The 25,394-nt window shown below is 42.9% G+C and overlaps 1 protein-coding gene and 1 pseudogene across 2 annotated transcripts; one reads left to right on the plus strand and one right to left on the minus strand.

Annotated features, from left to right (window-relative positions):
* Window positions 1-25,394, plus strand: part of LOC140207084 (uncharacterized) — a 216,073-nt pseudogene that overhangs the window by 45,607 nt on the left and 145,072 nt on the right.
* On the minus strand, window positions 15,140-23,173 carry LOC140207079 (uncharacterized). Of its 2 annotated transcripts, none has more exons than XM_072275399.1 (2): window positions 23,079-23,173; window positions 15,140-19,748 (listed from the first exon to the last, which is right to left on the minus strand). In XM_072275399.1, exon 2 carries the CDS (start codon window positions 19,362-19,364, stop codon window positions 18,000-18,002), a length of 1,365 nt encoding a protein of 454 aa, XP_072131500.1. In that variant the 5' UTR covers window positions 19,365-19,748; window positions 23,079-23,173; the 3' UTR covers window positions 15,140-17,999. The 2 variants fall into 2 exon arrangements, with proteins under 2 accessions (XP_072131500.1, XP_072131499.1); XM_072275398.1 differs by having other exon boundaries at window positions 15,140-20,201; window positions 23,079-23,136.

Here is a 25,394-nt window from a genome sequence, read left to right on the forward strand (position 1 = left end):
GCTATAATTTATAAACGGTTATTGAATTCACAAATGGTACCTAATGATAAAATTAAACATGCTTGGGAATTGAAATTTCAAGAGTCATTTTTAGATAATCAATGGAGTAAATTTTTTCATTTTGTTAATAACTCATCTATTTGTGCCCGCCATTCCTTGATACAATTCAAGGTAATGCATCGGGCCCATATGTCAAAGGATAAACTAGCATGTATTTTTTCCAACATCAATCCTATTTGTGAGAGATGTAATACTGAGGCGGCCACTTTAACTCATATGTTTTGGTCTTGCATAAAGCTAGATAATTTTTGGAGAGACATTTTTAAAACGCTATCAAAAGTCTTGGATCTGAACCTACAATCTAATTTACCTACGGCAATCTTTGGGATTATCCCATCAGAAGCAGGAAATATTCCTGTTTCCAGTCAATGTATGATAGCCTTTTCAACTTTATTGGCTAGGAGAGCCATTTTATTGAAGTGTAAGGATTCTAATCCACCTACTGTCTTTTATTGGCTTTCCGCCATTACGTCCTGTATAAGCTTAGAGAAAATAAGAAGTCAGACACTTGATACATCTTTTAAATTTGAGCAAATCTGGCGACCTTTTATTCAATATTTTCATTTGATTTGACTTATAACTCTTCCAATTATTTATTTTCGAAGTTTTAGATTTGATCAGGAACTCTTTCCTTTTTATTGGTCGTGTCCTCAGAATGGACTGCCCAGTCCTTCTCCCCCCCCCACCACCTTTTTTTATATAGAGCTGTGGGTGTTTTCTTTTGCTTTTCATTTTAAAAAATTAAACATTTTTTCTCTCTTTATGAATTGATAAGAGAATTAGCTGTTTTCCTTTTTTATTATATACTAATTAGTTTAATACTATGTATGATCTTGATAATGTCTGTTTGTATTGCTATTGATATTTATATTTGACATAATTCTTGTGTTTGTATATATGTGCTTTTTAAATCAATAAAAAGATTAATAAAGAAAGGGAGAGATACTCTCAGCCAAATCAACCAAATGTGCATGACTGAGTTCACACTGGGGAGAGGCCGTTCACCTGCTGTGAATGTGGTAAGCAATTCACTCAGTAATGTAACCTTATGTAACTCGCGCTTTGGCTAGCAGCTTAATATAGGGGGTGATAGCCCCCCAGCCCGGCCAAACTTAAGAAATCTTGTTTGGGTGGATGCTGCGTGATTTGTACCCGTTACAAATTAGTAACCTGATATAACAAATGGTACACAAGATGTGAATAAATGATTGAGTTTTATAATTCTTACTTTGACTATATGGCGAGTGAAGTAAACAAAAAGAAAGAAAAAGGGCCCACTCTCTCCATTCGCATTGTCTCATCTCTCCCCAACAAAAGACCACGAAAATCTCTGTTCCAGACTCACAAGGAAGAACATTTCTGTCATTGGATAGCCCTGAACTCCAAAACCCTGTTATTTCTATTCGTAACCTAGTCCCTTGTTTTTCCTCAGGAAGCTGAAGAAAGCTGGTCTAAAGCACTTGCGTGGGTCATCTCTAGTGCACAGAAGATCATCGGGACACAGCTCCCAGCCCTGAAGAACACCTACAGCTCTCGCTGCCTAAGGAAAGCTACAAGCATCTGTAAGGACAATACACACCCATGCAATCATCTGTTTGAGCTTCTTCCATCTGGCAGACATTATAAGACTTTCTATGCCCCGCACTTCCAGACTGAAAAATAGCTTTTGCCCCAGAGCTATAATTGCTCTGAACTAATTTGGCCAAGCATCATCCATAAATGTGTTATATTGCTACTTTAATACTGGTTTTATGGCTGTTATGCATCTGAGTTGTGTTTTTGTACTGCTGGACATTGCTTGTACTGGCTGGTTACTTGATTTTATTTATTGTTTATTCATTTTATTTGTTTTATAGCATTGAGTATGAGAGTTGCAAACTCTTTTTCGCTGTATTGGTGCATGTCAAATTGTACTATGCAATGACAATGAAGATATTTCATTTCATTTCACATTGCTGCTCCAGAGAAACCATCACCTCAGCAGTGAAACATTACAGAGAGGCCATTACATTAGCAGTGAAACTTACATCGTGTTACACTTGTGACGCACTACCGGGTTCACACTGGGGAGAAAGTTTCAATAAGCTTCATGCTGGATATTTGTCCATCACTGTTGCTGATTCAATTTCGAGAGTGACTGTCGGTGCTGAACTCTGCAATTATTGCTGCTGCTCACCACACCCAGTTCTGCACCCTGGTCACTGGGCATGGGAGGAGTTTCTTCTGCTGCATATTCACCTTTAATGGAACTGGAGTTTAATATTCTGCATCTGTGACAAATAAATCAGTTCTATTTTAAACTCTGTCTCCAGTACTTAATGAATTTATAACACACCTAGTTTACAGTAGAGAGTCGACTCAGGCCATCTGGACCCTGCCAGTAATTCTGTTCCATGACGGTCCTTTTAAATCCTCCCCTGTTGTTCCCCTCTTGCTCTCCCTGTGGTGATGGGTTCCAAACAGTCACCATTCTGTGGGTGAAGAGGTTTCCCTTGAATTTACTGCAGACCGAAGAAGTTGTTCTGTCTGAGATGTTCTTCCCCCCTCAAGTCTCAGGGCTGAGGAAGAATGCCATTGGCATCTCCTTATTCAGGGCTCATTTCCACATTGTGTGTCATTTTCCCTACTTCTTAAAGGGTTGTTCGAAAACACCACTGTCCTCTAAAGACTGAAAGCAGAATGGGAAACCATTAGTTGGATGTTCAACAGAGCAGGGTCAGGAACCAGAGGCAGGTCTGCACAGGGCAGAGATTGGGGCTCAGGACGATGGTCGGGGTAAGAATGTATGATGAGGAGAAGGAAATCAGTAGCGGGGTATGGCAACGAGTGACAGAGTAGCAACATTTGGAAGCTAATTGGCAGAGAAAATAATTTGGTTGCCTGACCGATGACACAAACAATGCCTGTGGTGAGATGCTCCACTGGTCGAGGCACGTGTGTGTTGGGAATGGTTATATCTATTGAGGGAGTTGTTCCTGCTTGTTTATCCTGTAATATTTTATCCAGATGGTTATTTTAGATTATCCTATCTGTAATAATGTATTTACTGTGATATAAATTGTGAGGTTCTGTCTCTGGCTGGATCAAGCAGATACAGCAGGCGGTGAAAAAGGTGAATGGTATGCTGGCATTTATAGCAAGAGGATTAGAGTACAGGAGCAGGGAGGTACTACTGCAGTTGTACAAGGCCTTGGTGAGACCACACCTGGAGTATTGTGTGCAGTTTTGGTCCCCTAATCTGAGGAAAGACATCCTTGCCATAGGGGGAGTACAAAGAAGGTTCACCAGATTGATTCCTGGGATGGCAGGACTTTCATATGATGAAAGGCAGGGTCGACAAGGCTTATACTCATCGGAATTTAGAAGATTGATGGGGAATCTGATTGAAACATATAAAATCCTAAAGGGATTGGATAGGCTAGATGCAGGAAGATTGTTCCCGATGTTGGGGAAGTCCAGAACGAGGGGTCACAGTTTGAGGATAGAGGGGAAGCCTTTTAGGACCGAGGTTAGGAAAAACTTCTTCACACAGAGAGTGGTGAATCTGTGGAATTCTCTGCCACAGGAAACAGTTGAGGCCGGTTCATTGGCTATATTTAAGAGGGAGTTAGATATGGCCCTTGTGGCTAAAGGGATCAGGGGATATGGAGGGAAGGCTGGTACAGGGTTCTGAGTTGTATGATCAGCCATGATCCTACTGAATGGTGGTGCAGGATCGAAGGGCCGAATGGCCTACTCCTTCACCTATTTTCTATGTTTCTATGTAAGCTTGAATTTATGGTGCCTCAATGAAGTTATGGGCGTCAATCATGAGTTTGTATTTTAAAGCAAGAGTTTGGTGAATGACATTTGCCACTTGACTGTAACTTTGTAAGTAATCAGATTGAGTTAAACTGCTGCAGGATCCTGGAATGTGTTATATTGTGTTTAGTTTCTCTTGGCATTTTCTGCACTTGCTGCCTTGATTGTTTGTATTTCATGTATTTTTTTTTCCTTTTGTTAACCACCTTGTATTTCTGCAAGGAACCCCTCTGTTTCTGGGAAGAGGTCTCCAACTCTCAGTCAGGTGCTCAATGCTTCCTTGTCAACATCTTGACTGCTCAGATCATTGGGATGTCTCCCATCGAGGGTCATACTCATTCCACTGGTTAACGTCTTCTTCCATAGTGATGATTCATTTTTCTGAGTTGGCCTCTCATTGAAGTTTTCTGGTCTGTATTTCTTATCACGATGGCATAGACACACCTGGAGTGCTGAATCCTGTTCATTTTTGATGAAAGATTATATATACTTAGAAGTTTTATCTGACTTTTGTGTGATTTCTTTTTTCATGTGTGTTATTCCTCATTCTCCTTCTGTCCAAGGTAGATTAGGTTAGATTAGATCAGATCCAATTTTATTGTCACTGTGCCGAGTACAGATACAAAACCAATGAAATGCATTTAGCATCTGACCAGAAATGCAAAGAATAGCGTTATTTACAAAATAACTGCTAATAAAAAAAAGTGCTACAGCACACAAATATAAAAGTACTGAGGCAGTACAATACAGATGCAATACTGCTTAGCACTGTGATGAGAAGTTCAGCAGTGTCACAGCCTCAGGGAAGAAGCTCTTCCTGTGCCTGCTGGTGCAGGAGCGGAGGCTCCTGTAGCGCTTACCGGATGGGAGGAGAGTAAAAAGTCCATGGTTAGGGTGAGATGCATTCCTGATAATGCTTTTCGTCCTCCCCAGGCAGCGTTTATGGTAGATGTTCTCAATAGTGGGCAATTGGTTAATCGAAGTGAGTTTGAGTATAAATGGTTTTTTCTAAAGTTTTCTAAAGTTCTTATTTATCTTTGTAAATTTTACTGATTGAAATGGGACCAAGATATTTTGATAAAAAATAGTCAATGTCAGTACTGTATTGATGCAAGTTCTTCGTGCAAACACGAGGAAATCTGCAGATGCTGGAATTTCAAACAACACACATCAAAGTTGCTGGTGAACGCAGCAGGCCAGGCAGCATCTCTAGGAAGAGGTACAGTCGACGTTTTGGGCCGTGACCCTTCGTCAGGACTAACTGAAAGAAGAGCTAGTAAGAGATTTGAAAGTGGGAGGGGGAGGGGGAGATCCAAAATGATAGGAGAAGACAGGAGGGGGGAGGGATGGAGCCAAGAGCTGGACAGGTGATTGGCAAAAGGGATATGAGCGGATCATGGGACAGGAGGCCTAGGGAGAAAGAAGGGGGGAGGAGCCCAGAGGATGGGCAAGGGGTATAGTCAGAAGGACAGAGGGAAAAAAGGAGAGAGAAAAAAAGATGTGTGTATATAAATAAATAACGGATGGGGTACGAGGGGGAAGTGGAGCATTAGTGGAAGTTTGAGAAGTCAATGTGCATGCCATCAGGTTGGAGGCTACCCAGATGGAATAGACAATAGAAAATAGACAATATAAGGTGTTGTTCCTTCAATCTGAGTGTGGCTTCATCTTTACAGTAGAGGAGGCCATGGATAGACATATCAGAATGGGAATGGGACGTGGAATAAAATGCGTGGCCACCGGGAGATCCTGCTTTCTCTGGCGGACAGAGCGTAGGTGTTCAGCGAAATGATCTCCCAGTCTGCGTCGGGTCTTGCCAATATATAAAAGGCCACATCGGGAGCACCGGACGCAGTATATCACCCCAGCCGACTCACAGGTGAAGTGTCGCCTCACCTGGAAGGACTGTCTGGGGCCCTGAATGGTGGTGAGGGAGGAAGTGTAAGGGTATGTGTAGCACTTGTTCCGCTTACAAGGATAAGTGCCAGGAGGGAGATCAGTGGGGAGGGATAGGGGGGATGAATGGACAAGGGAGTCACGTAGGGAATGATCCCTGCGGAAAGCAGCGGGGGGGGGAGGGAAAGATGTGCTTAGTGGTGGAATCCCGTTGGAGGTGGCGGAAGTTATGGAGAATTATATGTTGGACCCAGAAGCTGGTGGGGTGGTAGGTGGGGACAAGGGGAACCCTATTCCTAGTGAGGTGGCGGGAGGATAGAGTGAGACCAGATGTGCGTGAATTGGGAGAGATATGTTTGAGAGCAGAGTTGATAGTGGAAGAAGGGAAGCCCCTTTCTTTAAAAAAGGAGGACATCTCCCGCGTCCTGGAATGAAAAGCCTCATCCTGAGAGCAGATACAGCGGAGATGGAGGAATTGCGAGAAGGGGATGGCATTTTTTCAAGAGACAGGGTGAGAAGAGGAATAGTCCAGATAGCTGTGAGAGTCAGTAGGCTACAGTAGTGCTTCTTGCCTTTGTTGTGTTTGTTAACTATTAAGCTCTGTTTGGCAGGTTTTTTTTCAACCTTGAACTAAATTTTGTCCATAGATGCTGCCTGACATGCTGAGCTCCTCCAGCACTTTGTGTAGTTCTTTAGATTTCTAACATCTGCAGGTCCTCTTGTTTCCCAGATACTTACATGCCTCTTGAAAGAACAAGCTGGTAGTGGGGTTGTGTGGCTCTTCTGGTAAAATTAAAGTTGGAAGGTGTAGAATCTGTGGGTAGAATTAAGGAACAATAAATGTAAAAAAAAAAGTCCCTGATGGGAATTGTATGGAGACCTCCAAACAGTAGTAAGTATGCGGTCCACAGATTACACAGGGAGGTAGAAAATGCGTGCCAAAAGGGCAATGTTACAATCGTCATGAGGGATTGTCATGCAGGTGATTAGGAAAATTAGGATGGTGTTGGTCTCAAGAGGAGGAATTCCTGGAATGCCTACAAGATGCTTTTTTAGAGCAGCTCGAGTTTGAGCCCACTTGGGGATCAGCTATTCTGGATTGGGTGTTGTAATGAACCTGAATTAATTAGGTCACTTCAGTTCAAAGAACCCTTAAGGGAAAGTGAACTTAATGTGATCAAATTCACCCTGACATTAGAGAAGGAGAAGCCAATGTCAGATGTGCAATAAGGAGAATTAGAGAGGCATAAGAAAATAAAAGATCAAAATTGATTTGAAAAGCACATGGGCAGGGATGAAAACAGAGCAGCAATGGCTGGAATTTCTGGAAGCAATTCAGAAGGCACAGGATATATACATCACAAAGAGGAAATAGTATTCTAAAGGTGAGGTGACAAAACCGTGGCTGATAAGAGAAACCAAAGACAACATAAATACCAAAGAGAGTGCAGAGAGCAAAAATTACCAGGAAGTTAGAGGATTGGGAAGCTTTTAAAAACCAACAGAATGCAACTAAAATAAATAAGAAGGGGAAGATGGAATACATAGGTGAGCTAGGCAGTAGTATTAAAAAGGATACCAAATTTTTCTTCAGCTACATATAGTGTAAAAGACAGGCGGAAGTGCATGTCAGACCACTGAAAAATGATGCTGGAGAGTTAGTAATGGGGTGGGGGTGCAAGATGATGGCAGATGAACTGAATAAGTATTGTACATCACTCTTATCTGTCGGAGACACTGGCAGGAATATGAAAGTCCCAGATGTCAGTGGTCAGAATGTGTAAAGTTACGTTACTCGGGAGAAGGTTCTTGGGAAACAGAGATGGTCTGAAGGTAAATAAATCACCTGGACCAGATGGTGTACACCCCAGAGATATGAAAGTGGTGGCTGAAGAGATGTGGAGGCATTGGAAATGATCTTTCGAGAATCGTTAAGGAAATGATATCCTAGAAAGTTTTTCCCTTCACTACTCTCCCTCTCCCAGTTTCACCTATCACCTCCAACTTCTTCCACCCCTCTCACCCCCACACTTCTTCCTCTGACATCTCATCTTTTTTTCCCTGTCCTGATGAAGGGTCTCTGACCTAAACGTCAACTGTTTACTATTTCCCATATATGCTGTCTGGCCTCCTAGGTTCCTCCAGCATTTTGTGTATGTGTTGCCTGGATTTCCAGCATCCACAGATTTTCTCCTGTTTTGATAAAAACAAAAGTGGGGTCATATAAAATAGCAAGAAAATAGTGGGAAGTTGGAGGATTGGAAAGCTTTTAAATAACCAGCAGGAGACTACTGAAAAAAACACACAGGAGAGACAAGATGAAAAATTCAGGTAAGTGAGCCAATAATATCAAGCATCAAAATTTCTTTTTCAGATACATAAAGAGTAAAAGGGAGGCAAGAGCTGATACTGAACCGCTGGAAGATGATGCTGGCGAGTTAGTAATAGAGCAAAGAAATAGCAGCCAAATGTAATAAGTATTTTGTGTCAATCTTCACTGTGTAAAACACAAGCAGTATAAGACGATAAAATATAGGAGCAGAGTTAGGCCATTCAGCCCCATCGAGTCTGCTCCGCCGTTCTATCATGGCTGATCATTGTTCAGACTCAACCCCATGCACCTGCCTCCTTGATATATTCTGTACTGCCCTGACTGATCAGGCAATATTTCCCTGTACAGAAGCTATGCTGGCTTTGACTTATTTTATCATTAGTCCACTTGTAGCCCAAAACCTCATCTGTTATAATAGACTCCAACACTTTCCCAGCCACCGAGGTTAGTCTAACTGGACTATAATTTGCTTTCTTTTGCCTTCCTCCGTTTTCAAAGAGTGGATTGACATTTGCAATCTTCCTGTCCTCCAGGACCAGACCAGGATCAAGTGATTCTTGACAGGTCATGACCAATGCATCTGTTATCTCTTCAGCAACCTCTCTCAGGACTCTGGGATGTAGTCCATCTGGTCCAGGTGACTTATCCACTTTAAGAACCTGAGTTTGCCCAGCTCATTTTCCTTTGTAATAGCAATGGCACTCACTCCTCCTCCCTGACACTCACGGATCTCTGGCACACTGCTAGTGTCTTCCACAGAGAAGACGGAAGCAAAGTCCCTATCAAGTTCATCTACCATCTCTTCCCCATGTCTACCTCATGAGCATCACTTTCCAGCGGTCCAATATCAACTCTCGCCTCCCTTTCGCATTTTTATAACTAGTTTATATTATTGTCTAGTTTGCCCATATATTTTACCTTTAGCATTCTTATCTATTTTTCGTTGCCTGTTTTGGATTTTAAAAGCTACCCAATTATCTAACTTCCTACTCACTTTTGCTACCTTATATGCACTTTCCTTCACATTTATACAGTCCTTAACTTCCTTTGTCAGCCACAGTAGCCTAGCCCCGCTGTTTGAGAGCTACTTCATCGGGACACATCTATCCTGTACATTATGAACTATTCTCAGAAACGTCAGCCATTTCTGCTCTGGTATCATCCCCACGAGTATCCTTCTCCAATCCACCTGGGGAATCACCTCTCTCATGCCTCTGTAATTCCCTTTGTTCCATTGCAATACTACGCATGTGACCTATGCTTCTCCCTCAGAAATTGCAGTAGGAATTGAATCATATTATTGTCCCTGCCTTCTAATGGTTCCTTTACATTAACCTTCCTAATAAGATCTGGGTTATTACACAATACCCAATCAAAGATTGTAGTTCCCCGAGTAGGCTCAACCATCAGCAGCTCTAAAAAGCCCTTTCGTAGGAATTTGATACATTCCCTCTCTTCCGATCTGACACAAAGCTGACTTTCCCAATTGTCCTACAGATTGAAGTAACCCACTACAATTGTGTCATTAAATTTATTACATAAATGCCAACCATTTGGGAGTAACTGGGGCAGAAGTGAGGTTACATGCTTTTACCCAGGAGAGAAGGTGTTTCGGAAGCTGAAAGGCCTGAAGGTAGATAAGGCTCCTGGACAAGAACGTGAACACCCCGGGATTCAGAAAGAGATAGCTGAAGAGATTGTGAAGTTATTAGAGTTATAGAACACCACAACACAGGAAAATGCCATTCGGCCAATCTAGTCTGTGCCAAAGCATTAATCTGCCGAGTTCCAACAACTTCCACCTGGACCATAGCCCTCCATATCCTTCTCATCCATGGACCAAAGGAAACTTCTCTTAAAGGTTGAAATCATCCCTGCCACTTGCTCTGGCAGCTCGTTGCACACTGTCCCTGCCTCTGAATGAATAATTTCCCCCTTAGTTTTCTCTTAAAATGCATCAAGAATCACTAGATTTGGGAACGGTTCTGGTAGACTAGAAAGTACAAATGTCACTCCACTCTTTAAGAGAGGGAGGCAGAATAAAGGAGTTATAGGACAGTTCGGCTGACCACAGTGGTCAGGAAGGTGATAGTGTGTATTATGGGTGAGTTTTTTGGGTACTGTAGTTGGGGACGCCTGATGAAGTAGGGCAAACTCAGCAGGACTCCTTTGGAGGAAATTATGTCTGACAAATGTCTTGGAATACTTTGAGGAAATAACAGGCAGGATAGATAAAGCAGAGCCAGTGAATGTTGTTTTGCTTGGATCTTCAGATGATCTTTAACAAGGTACCCCATGATAGGCTCACTGAGAAAGTAAGGAGGCATGCTGTGCCTCAGGGATCTGTTCTGTGACCCCTACTCTTTTTATAAATGACCTGGATGAGGAAGTGGAGCGATGGGTTAGTAAATTTGCTGATGACACAAAGGTTGGGGGTGTTGTGAATAGTGTGGAGGCCTGTCAGAGGTTACATCGGACATTGATAGGGTGCAAAACTGGGCTGTAAAGTGGCAGATGGAGTTAACCCCAGATAAGTGTTTCTATGTACATTTTGGTAGGTCAAATATTATGGCAGAATATAGTATTAATGGTAAGACTCTTGGCAGTGTCGAGGATCAGAGGGACCTTGGGGTCCGAGTCTATAGGACACGCAAAGCTGCTACGCACGTTGACTCTGTGGTTAAAAAGGCATATGGTGCATTGGCCTTTATCAATCGTGGAATTGAGTTTAGGAGCTGAGAGGTAATGCTGCAGCTATATAGGACCCTGGTTAGGCCCCACTTGGAGTACTGAGCTCAGTTCTAGTTGCCTCACTACAGGAAGGATGTGGAAACCATAGAAAGGGTGCAGAGGAGATTTACAAGGATGTTGCCTGGATTGGGGAGCATGCTGTATGAGAATAGGTTGAGTGAACTTGGCCTCTTCTCCTTGGAGCGACGGAGGAGAGGTTACAGCGGGACTTTGATAGGATGCAAAACTTGGCTGAGAAGTGACAGATGGAGTTCAAGCTGGAGGATGAGAGGTGACCTGATAGGGGTGTACAAGATGATGAGAGGCATTGATCATGTGGATTGTCAGAGGCTTTTCCGAGGGCTGAAATTGCTATCACAAGAGTACACAGGTTTAAGGTGCTGGGGAGTAGGGACAGAGGAGATTGTCAGGGGTAAGTATTTTACTCAGAGAGTGGTGAGTGTGTGGAATGGGCTGCCGGCAATGGTGGTGGAAGCGGATATGAAAGGGTCTTTAAAGAGACTTTTGAATAGGTACAGGGAGCTGAGCAAATTAGAGGGCTATGGGTAAACCTAGGTAATTTTAAGGTAAGGACATGTTCGGCACAGCTTTGTGGGCTGAAGGGTCTGAATTGTGCTGTAGGTTTTCTATGTTTCTATGAACATACATTTTGTGTCAGTAACAGATTTGGAAATGTTGGATTTGGTCTCTCAGCCAAATGGCTGACACAGTTTGGGAACAACTGGACTCCGAGCACCGGTTCCTACAACACCGACTGGGACATCCTGCAGGCCCGGGAAGGGTCTGGTTATTCCTTGTATTTGAACACACAGAGACCAGGAACAGGAGCAGGCCTCTCGGCCCCTCCACACCGTCCTGTCATTCAATAAAACCTCGGACCGGTCCACCCGGGCCCCCAACGCGACTCCCATCCCCACTTTGCCCGGACCATTGGCCCCGCTTGCAGGGCAACAGTCTGCCGGTGTTTGCCCCCCAATGTGGTGAATCGCCACCACCGTGGGCTCAGACATTTCCACAGATGAGCCCCTCCTGTCCCCACCGGGACAAACATCCTGTCCGCCCCCTCTCTCACCGTCTTCATCCTCTCCCTCCCCGGGGAACCGGCATCAAACCGACGGGCCGAGCGGTCTCCTCCTACCTCTCAGCGATACATCAGACTCCGGCCGCAGGAGACGCTTCACAAACGCCTCAACTTCCCTCGGAGGGAAATGGAAATAAATCAGAAAGCGGACATTTACTTTCGGCTTTCTTCCACTTTAACGGGCAGTTCGCTCCTGCAGCAGAAGTCGGGGTAACGCCCTCTCGGCTGGTCCGCCTCCACTATTGGGTGTAACCAGTGATTGACATCGCTTCGCACCAATGGGAATAGCGCAGCTCTGCAATCAGTTCAATTCCTCTGTTGACTGTTCGGGGAGGGGGCGTGGCTCGTGCTGAGTAGCTCAGCCGTTAAACCGAAAAAGCTCGAGCACAGCAGCGCGTGTGTCACGTAAGGCACCGTGCTCGTGACAGCAGATGCAGATACGGGGAGACCATGGGTGACGTCAGGCGCGTGGGAGGGGCTGTTGTGTGACGTCACGTGAGGGGGGAGCGCTTCAGTTTTAAAACACCTTTTGTTGGGTCCGATCTGGAACAACAAAATTAAATTCGGGTTTCATCGGGAGCGGATCCGGTGTTGTGAGATGTGTCCGGCTGTGCCGTGTTGTTGGTGGAGTGGGCAGCGGGGTGTTTGTCTCCGGGCTCTCCTCAGCCCCGGTTTTCACTTTGCGACCGAGCCCGGGCCGTGGATCAATTCCTTGTGGTTCTGCAGGGGGTTTGGGGCGAAGGGACAGTCTGTCTGTCTGTCTGTCTGTCTGTGTGGGTCGGGGTTATGAGTGGGTGTGGGTGTGGGTCCCGGGACACATTAACTTGTAAACACCGGACCATCTGGTGAATTGGATCAGACAGCTTCGCTCGCCTGTCCTTTCAGGAAACAACAATTCTCTCTTCATATTAATAACTGTCTAAACTTGCTATGAACAAGATTATGTGTTACAAGATTGTGAGTTACAGAGTCTAGGACAGCTGTCACCGTCATGGGCTGCGAGTGCAGACAGGGATTGGGGTCACTGAGCTGTGCATCAGAGAAGGACATGGGTTTGTACAGCCTCCTGTGGGGTAGAAATGTCCACACGGTGAATTCGGATCTGCTGGCACATCGAGAGTCTGAAAGGGAAAGGGAATAGGGAAGGGGCTGAGCAGAGAGTTTTAACAGGGGTGGAGGGGTACAGGAGCTGTCTGATAGATCGTTTTAATTGTTTTTTATAATCTGACAGATGGTGACTGAGGAAGAAGCTTGTTGACGGAGGATACCCGGAGGCGAGCAGCTCAGATACGGAATCAGGAATTGAATTGAATTGACTTTATTTCTTATATCCATCAGGGGTAAAAATCTTCACATTACGTCTCCACCTAAATGTGCAACGTGCAATCATAGTAATTTATAATAGTTTACAATAAATAAAACAGACAATGTAATATAGAGCACACTCAAATCAGCGTGAGTTCATCAGTCTGACGGCCTGGTGGAAGAAGCTGCCCCGGAGCCTGTTGGTCATGGCTTTTATGTTGCGGTACCGCTTCCCGGATGGTATCAGGAGAGTGACAGTGATGTGATTCCCTGTGTCACGGGTACAGACAGTCGTCTCAAGTGAGGAGTTTGTGTGGAGATGCAGCTTCCCTGGAGATGGAGGAAAGAGGACACACCAACAGGTGGAACCAGCTGTGGGAAGACATGGTTTGTCAGGTCTGATGATGAGCTGAATGTACCATAACCTTCAGACTGAATCAGAAAACCATTCTGAGGGTATTTGAAATGTCAGAAGCAGGGGAGATGTGATCACATGTGCAGAGGGCAGGGGTTGTGTCTCCATCAGACCCTCAGTGAGATGGTTCAAGTTATAATGTGCAGGGATGAAAGCACAGTGTTTGGGGCCGGATTTAATCACTGATTCTGACACAGTGAGAGGGTTAGTTTTGCCGTAAGGAGGAAACATTAATGGAGAAAGAGACAGGAACTTCATCAATTCTACACGGGTCCCATTTATCAGCACTTGGCTCTTAGCCGACTGTATCTCGGCAGTTTCTTTCTTTCTTTTCAAATCTTTTTATTATTATATTATTCAAAAATAACACGAGTACATCAAAGTAAGCGATACTTACAATGTCTCACGGAAAAAAACATTATTTTCTAGATTGAAAAATTTTGTTGATATTAAATAGAAACCCTACTCAGCAGGAAAAAGTGGGGGGAAACCCCATTAGGTGTACAACCCGGAGCCATGCGTCATACAAAAAGCTTCTAAAAATAAACAGCAATCCGCCAGCAAGAAAAAAAAATATATACCAAAATTTACAATTAGATCGTGGAGGAAATCTACCAATTAACTCAAATGATAATAACGAGCAAATGAATCCCATCTTTTCTCAAAATCAAATAAAGGTTCAAAGGTTCGACTTCAAATTTTCTCCAAACTAAGACATAGCATCACTTGAGAGAACCATTGTGACAAAGTGGGAGCTGATGTATCCTTCCACTTCAACAAAATGGCCCTCCCAGCTATCAAAGTAACAAATGCAATAACATGTTGGTCAGATATAGAGAGACCACGGATATTTTGAGGAATTATTCCAAAAAGCACAGTTAATTTGTTAAGTTGTAAATTAATTTTAAGTGCTTTAGAAATTGTCGAAAAAACTGACTTCCAGAACTGTTCCTGTATAGAACAAGACCAAAACATGTGTGTCAGCATAGCTGTCTCGGTTTTACATCTATCACAATAACTATCAACATTAGGAAATATTTTAGACAGTCTCTCCTTCGTCAAAGGGTAACGATGTACAATTTTAAATTGAATAGTGAATGACGAGCGTATATTGAAGAAGAGTTCAGCTTCAGAATCCGTGTCCAATCCTTCGTCATAAGAGATAAATTGAGTTCCTTCTCCCAATCTTGTTTAATCTTAAATAAAGAACACTTATCCCATTGTAATAAAAAAAATATAATTTCTTCCAATAAACCCTTCGTCAAAGGGTTCATACTCATAATAATATCTAACAGGTCAGCCTCCAATACGCAAGGAAAATTATTTAAATATCTTTGTAAGAAATGTCTAACTTGAAGGTATTGTAAAAAGTGTGAGTATGAAAGATAATATTTATCAACTAATCGTTCAGAAGACACCAATCTATCTTCTTTAAAAAAACAAAAAAAAACCTTTATTTTTCCAAAGTAAAAAAATTGGATCACTCAAAGAAGGCTTAAAAAAGTAATTTTGATAAATTAAACTACAAAGTTTAAATTTTTTAAGATTAAAATTTTCAAAAATTGCAAAACTGGAGCCAAGTGTGTAATGAATGCTTAATCACAGGGTATGGAATTAAATTAACAACTTTAGCGAATTGTATAGGTAAAGCAACTCCTAATAATGAGGTTCAGTAAAACTGTTTCACAGCTTTCAATTCCAGGTCTACCCAAATTGGCCAATCATTCTTATCAACCCAATATAACCAAAAGGACATGTATCACACATTAACAGCCCAGTAATACATTCTTAAATTAGGCAAAGTGAGACCTCCATCCCTTTTCAACTTTTGTAAGTGACATTTACTAATTCTTGGTCTTTTATTATTCCAAATAAAAGTTAAAATAATAGAATCAATCTGATCAAAGAAACTTCTTAGTCAATAAAACAGGGATATTCTGAAATAAATATAAAAATTTGGGGAAAATCATCATTTTAACTATATGGATACGACTGACAAGTGAAAAGGTAAGTGGACTCCATCTATTAAATCAATACTTCATAGAGTCTACCAAAGGAACAAAATTGGCTTTATAAAGATCCTTATATTTTTTAGTGATTATAACACCTAAATATCTGAAAGAATCTGTGACTTTGAAAGGAATATTATCATTTATAGAGGCAGGTTCATTTAAAGGAAACTATTCACTTTTACTAACATTTATTTTATATCCTGAAAAATCTCCAAATTTATTGAATAATTTTAGCAAGGCAGGAATAGATTCTTTGGGATTAGATACATAAACCAATAAATAGTCAGCGTAAAGAGAAATCTTATGAATGGTCTCATTCACAAAAATCCCATGAATATTTTTAGCTTCACGAAGAGCAATACCAAGGGGTTCTAATATTAAAGTAAATAACAAAGGACTTGATGGACAACCTTGTCTTGTCCCCTGTGAAATCTGAAAAAAAGGAGACCTACAGTTGTTATTGACAACAGTAGCAATAGGAGCTTTATATATCGTTCCAAACCAATTATTAAAATTAACACCAAAGCCAAATTTCTCTGAAACATTAAAGAAATATTTCAACTCGATCAAATGCTTTTTCAGCATCCAAAAAGATGATGCATTGTGGAGTTTTAAAAGAGGATAAATATATAATGTTAAGTAGTCTCCGAACATTTGAAAAGGAAAAACGACCCTTTATAAAGCCTATTTGATCTTTAAAAATAATTTTACCCAAAATATTATCTAACCAATTGGCCATTATCTTTGACAGAATGTTAGCATCGACTTTCAATAATGAAATAGGTCTATATGAAGTACGGTCAGTAGGATCTTTATCCTTTTTAAGAATTAAAGAAATAGAAGCCTCATAGAAAGTAGAGGGTAAATCACCTTTCAAAACAGAATCCTTAGACATTTCCAACATATATCCGGAAAAAGCAATTTTCCAATTTTTTTATAAAATTCTACAGGACCCATCAAGTCCAGGGGCCTTACCAGATTGCATTGAAAAAATAGCTTTGTGAATTTCGGCTTCAGTAATTTGGGCATCAAGAGTCTGTACAGACAGAGCGGTCCCTGGCTTCGTATGCTATCATAGGTTGCTTGCCTTTTTTTTGGGGGGCTTTCAGGGAGGTGGGTGGGGTTAGAATTAGGAGTTTTTTTTTCCTCTTGGGTGGTTCTGGAGCATGGGTGTTTTCTATGTGGTTGTATTCTTCATCACCACCATTTTTGATCATCCCGTATTGGTATGTGCTCTGTGCAGGTATAAAGTATAATAAAATTATAATATGGTATTTAAACGGATTAATGTAATAAGTTGGAATGTTTGTGGTTGGAATCATCCTATTAAATGAAAAATAGACAAAACTATTAACTGATTCCAAACTGATATAATTTTTGCTCAAGAGACACATATCAGGGCAGGAGATCTAAATAGTTTTTTTTTGGATGGTGGAGAGGTTTGCAGTTCCACTCTACTTCTCAGAGTAAAACTAAAGGCATGTCCATCTTTATTAAATCTAATATATTTATTCAAGAGGATATTGAGTCAGATTCGAATGGTAGATTTTTAATTGTCAAAGGAGTGATCTGTAACAGAAAAATTGTTTTGGTCAATCTGTATGGTCCTAACTTAGATGATCCTTCTTTTTTTAGAAAAGATATTTGCTTTACTGCCTGATTCAAATGAATATATGTGATAATGCGTGGGGATTTTAACTGTTGTTTAAATCCTATGATTGACAAGAGCTCAACCAATCAGCGACTTCCAACTCACTCTGTGTCACTTATTAACTCCTTTTTGATCAATTTTGGATTGATCGAATTATGGAGATATCTGCACCCCGGTAACAGAGAATATTCTTTCTTTTCACATGTTTACAAAAAATATTCGAGGATTGATTATATTATAATCAATCCCCGCTTCCTGCCTAGTGTTAAAAATTGTGAAAATGACGCTATTGCTATATCTGATCATGCACCTTTGAGTTTGTGTTTTGAATTTATGTCATTCTTGCCCGCTCAACATAGCACATGGCACATGTCTCAGACATTATTGCAAAACTCTGACTTTATTGGTTTTATTGAAACCCAGATAAAAGAATTCTTTCATTTTAATGATATAGTGGGTACGTCCAAATGAATTATATGGGATACATTTAAAGCATTTTTGCATGGCCAGATCATTTCTTATTCAGCTAAGCTTAAAAAACAGACTAAAGTAGAATTAGATAAGATTGGGCTGGGAGGCTATCACCACCTATATTAAGCTGCTAGCCTAAGCGAGAGTTACATATGTTCAGATAACTGAGTGAATTGCTTCCCACATTCAGAGCAGGTGAACAGCCTCATTCCAGCTCAATCAACTCAATGATGCACATAGGGTTGATTTGGCTGAGAGAATCTCTTCCCAAAGTCTGAGCAGGTGAACAGCCTCTCCCCAGTGTGAACTGACTGATGTCTCTGTAGGGAGGATGATTCAGAGAATCCCTGCCCACAGACTGAGCAGGTGAATGGCCACGGACACTCCCTGATGTGAACTGACTGGTGTCTCAGTAGGGAGGATGATTCAGTGAATCCCTTCCCACAGACTGAGCAGGTGAATGGCCACTCCCCGGTGTGAAGTGACTGGTGTTTCAGTAAGTGAGAAGACAAAGTGAATCCCTTCCCACAGTCTGAGCAGGTGAATGGCCTCTCTCCGTTGTGAACTCGCTCATGTACCTTCAGTTTAGATGACAAAGTGAATCCCTTCCCACAGTCTGAGCAGGTGAACGGCCTCTCTCCGGTATGTACTCGCTGATGTACCTTTAGTTCGGATGACTGCATGAATCCCTTCCCACAGTCTGAACAGGTGAACGGCCTCTCCCCAGTGTGAACTCTCTGATGTACCTTCAGTTGGGATGATGAATTGAATCCTTTCCCACAGTCTGAGCAGGTGAATGGCCTCTCCCCAGTGTGAACTCTGTGATGTACCTTCAGTTGGGATGAGCAAGTGAATCCCTTCCCACAGTCTGAGCAGGTGAACGGCCGCTCCCCAGTGTGAATTCTCTGGTGCTCTTGCAGGTTTGATGCCTGACTGAATCCCTTCCCACAGACTGAGCATGTGAACGGCCTCTCCCCAGTGTGAACTCTCTGGTGTACCTTCAGATTAGATAACCAAGTGAATCCCTTCCCACAGTCCGAGCAAACGAACGGCCGCTCCCTGGTGTGAACTCGCTGGTGTGCCATTAGGTCAGATGACCGAATGAATCCCTTCCCACAGCCTGAGCAGGTGAATGGCCTCTCTCCAGTGTGAACTCTCTGATGTTCCTTCAGCTGAGCTGATCGAGTGAATCCCTTCCCACACACTGAGCAGGTGAATGGCCTCTCTCCAGTGTGAACTGACTGGTGTGCTTGTAGGCTAGTCGACTCAGTGAATCCCTTCCCACAGTCGAAGCAGGTGAACGGTCTCTCTCCAGTGTGAACTCGCTGGTGTCTCTGTAGATTAGATGAAGAATTGAATCCCTTCCCACAGTCCAAGCAGATGAATGGCCTCTCTCCAGTGTGAACTCGCTGGTGAGTCAGTAGGGTGGATGACTGATTGAATCCCTTCCCACAGTCTGAGCAGGAGAACGGCCTCTCTCCAGTGTGAACTCTCTGATGTACCTTCAGTTTAGAAGAGCAAGTAAATCCCTTCCCACCTTCCGGGCAGGTGAATGGCCACTCGCCCGTGTGAACCCGCTGGTGAGCCATTTGGTCAGATGACCAAGTGAATCCTTCCCCACAAATTCAGCAGATGACCAGCCTCTGCCCAGTGTGAACTGACTGGTGTGTCCACAGGTGAGAAGACCCACCACAGAACAGGTGAATGGCCTTGTCCCAGTGTGAACTTGCTGATGTACCTTCATGAGATGACCTTGAATCCCCACAGTTCAAAAAGGTGAACGGCCACTCCCCTGTGTAAACTGACAGGCATGCCAGTCGGTCAGATGATCGAGTGAATCCCTCACCACAGTTTGAGCAGGAAGGATGATCAAGTGAATCCCTTGCTCCACTTCTTATAAGCGTGGACAGAGACAGCAAAACTGGCGTGTTGTGTTCGAGATCCTCATAGATAAATTCCTTGTCGTTTTTAACCTGAAAAAAGATTTATAACATCCATCAGTGGGTGAAGGACAACATTTCAGATGAGATCACTTTAGTCACCAAGGTGTGATCTGCCATCACACTGTTTCTGTGAGATTCAACCCAAGTTGGAGAGAGAAATCATCTTCTATCTGGGCACAGTGCTGGTATCTGGAATGACCATCAAACTCTCTGATGCTCTTCCTGTCTCTATAGGAATGGGGCATTTCTGCCATCTCCAATCTGTGACCTGGCTCAGTTTGACTCTCTCCATTGGTATTATTCCCTGTTCCCACTGAGCTGCATGGGTGCCTGGCCCCACAGTAACTGAAACACTCTCACACAAATAGCCTTTGTTGACGGACGTGCAGCAGGGATTTTCTTTTATCTACTGTCAATGTAAAGTGCCGCAGTTTTAACGCCATGTAAACATTTCCTGCCCAGATGAATGGCTGGTCTTCACAGCTGTTAAAAGGAATTAAATGAACATTAGTATTATTTCTTGTGCTTGTCACAGAGTCACAGAAAAGTACAACACAGAAACAGGCACTTTGGCCCATCTAGTTTGTGTTGAACTATTTAACCTATCTACACCCATACCCCTACCATCCAGATACCAATACAAACCTCTTAAATGTTGAAATTGTGCTCACATGCACCAGTTGGGCTGTCTGCTCATTCCACACCTGGATGACTGCCTGTGTGAAGACGTTTACCTGCATGTTCCCCTTAATATTTCACCTTTCACCCTCAACCCATGGCCTCTGTTTGGAGTCCCACACCATCTCAGTGGAAAAAGCCAGCTTGCGCTTACCCCATCTATAACCCTCACAATTTTGATACACTTCCATCAAATCTCGCCTCAATCTTCTACATTCCAAGGAATAAAGCCCAGACCTGTTCAATCTCTCCTCATAACCCAAGTCCTCCAGACCTGGCAACATACTTGCGAATTTTCTCTGAACTCTTTCAACCTCTTTTACATCTTCCTGTAGGTTGCTGACCAAACTGCACACAATACTCCAAGTTAGTCCTCACCAATGTCTTGTACAACATCAACATAACATCCATCTCCTGTACTCAGTACTTTGGTTTATGAAGGCCAATGTGCCAAAATCTTTCTTTCTATCCCTATCAAACTGTGACACCACTATCAGTGAAATATAGACCTGTATTCCCAGACCCCTTTCTTCTACAACACTTCTCAGTGCCCTACCAGTCACTGTGCAATTCTAGGTCCTACTAAGGTGCAACACTTCACACTTGTGAGCATTAAATTCCATTTTCTGTTTCTCAACCCATTTTCCCAGCTGGTCTAGATCACACTGCAAGCCATGATAATCTTCCTCGCTGTCCACTACACCACCGATCTTGGTGTCATCCACAAATTTGCTGATCCAGTTAACCACACTATCATGCAGATTACTGATATAGATGACAAACAACAACAGATCCAACACTGATCCCTGTGGCACACCACTAGTCACAGGCCTCCGGTCAGAGAGGCAGCCATCTGCTACCACAGTCTGGCTTCTCCCAAAGACAGTGTATCATCCAATTTACTATCCCATCTTGAATGCTGAGTGACTGAACCTTCTTGACCAACCTCCCAGATGAGACTTTGTCAAGTGCCTTGCTAAAGTCCATGTGGACAACATCCACTGCCTTGCCTTCATCCACTTGCCTGATATCATCCTCGAGAGACTCTATAAGATTGGTTAGACATGACCTACCATGCACAAAACCATGCTGCCTATCTCTAATCAGAGCACATCTATCCAAATACTTATATATCCAGTTGCTGCACATATGTTCCAATAACTCTCCCACTACTGATGTCAAGCTCACTAACATAAAATTTTCTTGTTTACCTTTAGAGCCTTTCTTGAACAGCAGAACAACACTGGCTGTCCTCCAATCCTCCAGTACCTCACCTGTCACTAAGGATGATTTAAATATTTGTGCTTGGGCCCCAACAATTTTTGCACTTGTCTTCCGCAGCGTCCCAGGGAACAACTTGTCAGGCCCTGGGGATTTATCCATGGTAATTTGCCTTAAGACAACAAACACCTCCACATCTGTAATCTGTACAGGGTCCTTTCTAACTCTCACACAGTTTCGTGTGTCCTGCACCTTGGGTGCAATGCACCTCTCTTCATGACATATCTATCACTCCCTTCAACTCCTGGATGATCTGGAATTCATCCATTTCCAGCTCCAACTCCCGAACGTGCAGGGTTACAAGCTGCAGCTGGATGCACATCTCATAGGTGAGGGTGTCAAGGACACTGGAAGTCTCTCCAGCTTCCCACCAATGTCCCGTCTAATTTGTAATGACCGGTGTGCCAAAAAATCTTGCCTGTGCAATTTTTACCCATTGACAACAACATGTGCAAACTGAGCTTTAAATAGAGAGGTATTTATTTTAACAGCTAGCAAATGAGAACTCTGATGCCCTCTGGGTTTGATTGAGTTCATCTGCACTCTCACACAACCTATACAGCAGGCCTGTAGAGGGTTACGAAGGATTTTCTCGCCAGACCTTTTGCACACCGTCCATATCTGATTTGCTCGCTAAATGATGCTTTAAAAAGTCAGATTTCTAAAATCACTCCACTTCCTCGCACTTGCAAATTCTCCAGCAACTTTTGCATTGCCACAACACACACAGGTAACACCGGTTTCTATATTGTACATAAATATTTCCCCTGAACCCTCCCCCAGGGGACTGATGACCAATGAATATGAACGGAAGGGCAGGTCTCATTGGAGAATGGCACATTTGTGTGTGAAAGCTACTTGTTGATCAGGACAAAGGCGTTTGATATCATTATGTACCCAGAGAGAATGGGTCAAAACATGTTCCCACGGGTACAAAGGTCCAGAACAAGAGGAGGTAGAACAAGCAACACACACAAAATGCTGGAGGAGCTCAGCAGGACAGACAGCATTATGGAAAACAGTACTAGTGCTGAATTCCTCCAGCATTTTGTGTGTGTTGCTTGGATTTCCAATATCTGCAGGTTTTCTCGTTTGTGATTGAAGGCAGAACAGAGGTGTTTTTTTCTCAGCTGGTGATGTAAAAGATTTTGTTCCCTTTCTCCGAGTTCCCAATCCTTGCATTTAGACAGCTGGAGCTCAGCTCTGTCTGAGAGATCCATCGGTTCCCATTCCCTCATCAGCCGGAAGCTCCCCGGGGCCCATGTACGGATCGTGGGGCTGAGAGAGAGGGAAGAGAACAGGACTGTCCCGGGATTATGGTTCACGGTGTCCGGAGCTCACAGCAATTGTCCCGAATTCGGTGTTGAAAACCCCCACCCGCAGCCGGGGAATATCTCTTACCTGGAGCCGATTTCTCGAGGCCTTTGAGTACTGCGCGCATGCGCAATTTTCAGGAACAGACTGCAATTCAATCGGTGTTTCAGCGACAGTGAAGATTGTTGCGCAGAGCTTTCTGGGTCATCACGGAGCCATTAAAAGTTTCTGCAAGCACAGGTTCCATGTCCATACCTCAGGTTTTTTTGTGTGTAGAAAACTCAGCAGCTCTTTTAATGCAGAAAGCAGCTCCCATAAGCAATGCATAAACTATCAGCAAACTTTCCGCGTGTCTAATGCCAAAGTAGAACCTTGTTACAAATGCAGATATGAAACACAAGAGATTCTACTGTTGCTGGAAATGTAAACACACACACACACATAATGCTGGAAGAACTCCGCAGTTCAGGCACCAACTAAGCAGAGGAGTACACAATCTAGGCATGCTGAAGGGACTCGGCCTAAACGTTGCCTATTTACTCCTCTCCACATTTGCAGCCTGATCTGTTGATTTCCTCCAGTATTTTGCTGAAATTAACCACCTTTTTTTTCAATCAAACAGTTTCAAAATGTTTCTGATCTTTCATTTGTAGCCATATTCTGCTGGTTGGATTCCTCTTCCTCCTCGTCCTTGTAAACTCTTAATTCCCATCTCTTTCTGGAGCCCCAACACACTGATTCAAGCTGGTAACTCTTTGGTTTCTGACTCCACACAATCGAAGATTCATTTGCTCATCTGCTGTCAGACTTTAGAGGCGCATTTAAGCAAACCAGCTGTCTGAGGCACAGACCTTTGAAATGAGTGAAAATGACACAAAACTTTGAAAAGAGCAGGGAAGAAGGAGTTTAACCGCCTTAGACCAGAGCCCTGAAGAACGTTAAAACCACAGTGAGCTCATTGTGTTATTCAGCCTGGACAGAAGCATGCAGGAAATTCATGCAGGTGTATAGGATGATGAGAGGCATTGGTTGTGTGGATAGTCAGAGGCTTTTCCCAGGGCTGAAACGGCTAACACAAGGGGGCATAGGCTTAAGGTGTTTGGAGGTAGGTACAGAGGAGATGTCAGAGCTACGTTTTTTAAACAAAGTGTGGTGTGTGTGTGGAATGCACTGCCTGCGACGGTGATAGAGGCGGATACAACAAGGTCTTTTAAGAGACTCTTAAATAGGTACATGGAGATTAAGAAAATAGAGGCCTATGCGGTAGGGTAATTCTAGGCAGGTTCCAGAGTAAGTTACATGGTCGTGACATCATTTAGAGCCAAAGGATATGTCATGTGCTATAGATTTCTATGATTCTCTGAAATTCATGGAAAATCTCCTATCCCACGGAGTGGTGACTAGGTGCAACCTGTCATCACAGGGAGAGTGAGAGGGGAACAGCAGGGATAGATTTTGATATACTGATATGGAACAGAAACATGGACAGGGACCAGATGGGCCGAGAGGACTCTCTAGTGTACATTGTGAGTGGGGTAGAGACAGTAAGTACCTGAGACACGGGATTTGATATAGAACTGATTTATCTTTCACAGATCCACAATATTAAACATCAGTCTAGTTTAAGGCTAACATCAGCAGAACAGACTCCTCCAATGCTCAGTGACCAGGGTTCAGTCCTGGGTGCGATGAGCAGCCGCAAGAACTGCAGAACCTGACAGTAACAGTCCCTCATGAACCTGCAGCTGCCTTCAGTCACCATATTGGTGAAACATTTAACACAAAACCATGCATTTGAGAATTTAGATATTTCTATTTTTCTGAGCTTCTCATAAATGTGTACAGTTTAGTTAAGCTTTGCTCCAGAATTACCACACAATTAAAAGTTTATTACATTTTTTTTTATTTTTAGTTTTGCACCACTTACGTAATTTAGCTATTTAATATGTATATTATAGTAATTCACAATTGTTAAAATCTATTGCTATGAATTAGGTTCTACTGCTGCCGCAGAGACAACGAATGTCATGACATTTGCCGGTGCTATTAAACCTGATTCTGATATTGATATGGGAGACCCCCCACCGGTCACCTGATCCCAGTTACCGCAGATTGTAATGCGAGATTGAAGCCTTTTCTACTTACCTGCATTCCTCAGAAATGACAATAGTTCAGATAAGTTTCCTTCTGCGGTTTCAAAACAGAAGCTCAGTCTGTCTAATATTTCCACACAATTAAAATGGGGAGGAATGCAGCAAGAATGTGCCGGTTATGAGGATCTTTGAGTACATGGCCTGTTTTTCCTTGCAGTCATGGGCAGAGCAGTAGCCATAAGAAGGCGTGAAGTATCGACAAGAAGCTCAGAGACCTCGGCCTTCACCCTGCCTTCTGTAGCTGGATCCT

The sequence above is a fragment of the Mobula birostris genome, chromosome 13 (assembly GCF_030028105.1).
Source record: "Mobula birostris isolate sMobBir1 chromosome 13, sMobBir1.hap1, whole genome shotgun sequence".
In the NCBI taxonomy this organism is placed as follows: Eukaryota; Metazoa; Chordata; class Chondrichthyes; order Myliobatiformes; family Myliobatidae; genus Mobula; species Mobula birostris.

Excerpts from the sequence above, each read along its gene's own strand:
- LOC140207079 (XM_072275399.1), bottom strand. The coding sequence starts at position 19,364 with ATGGCTCACCAGCGGGTTCACACGGGCGAGTGGCCATTCACCTGCCCG.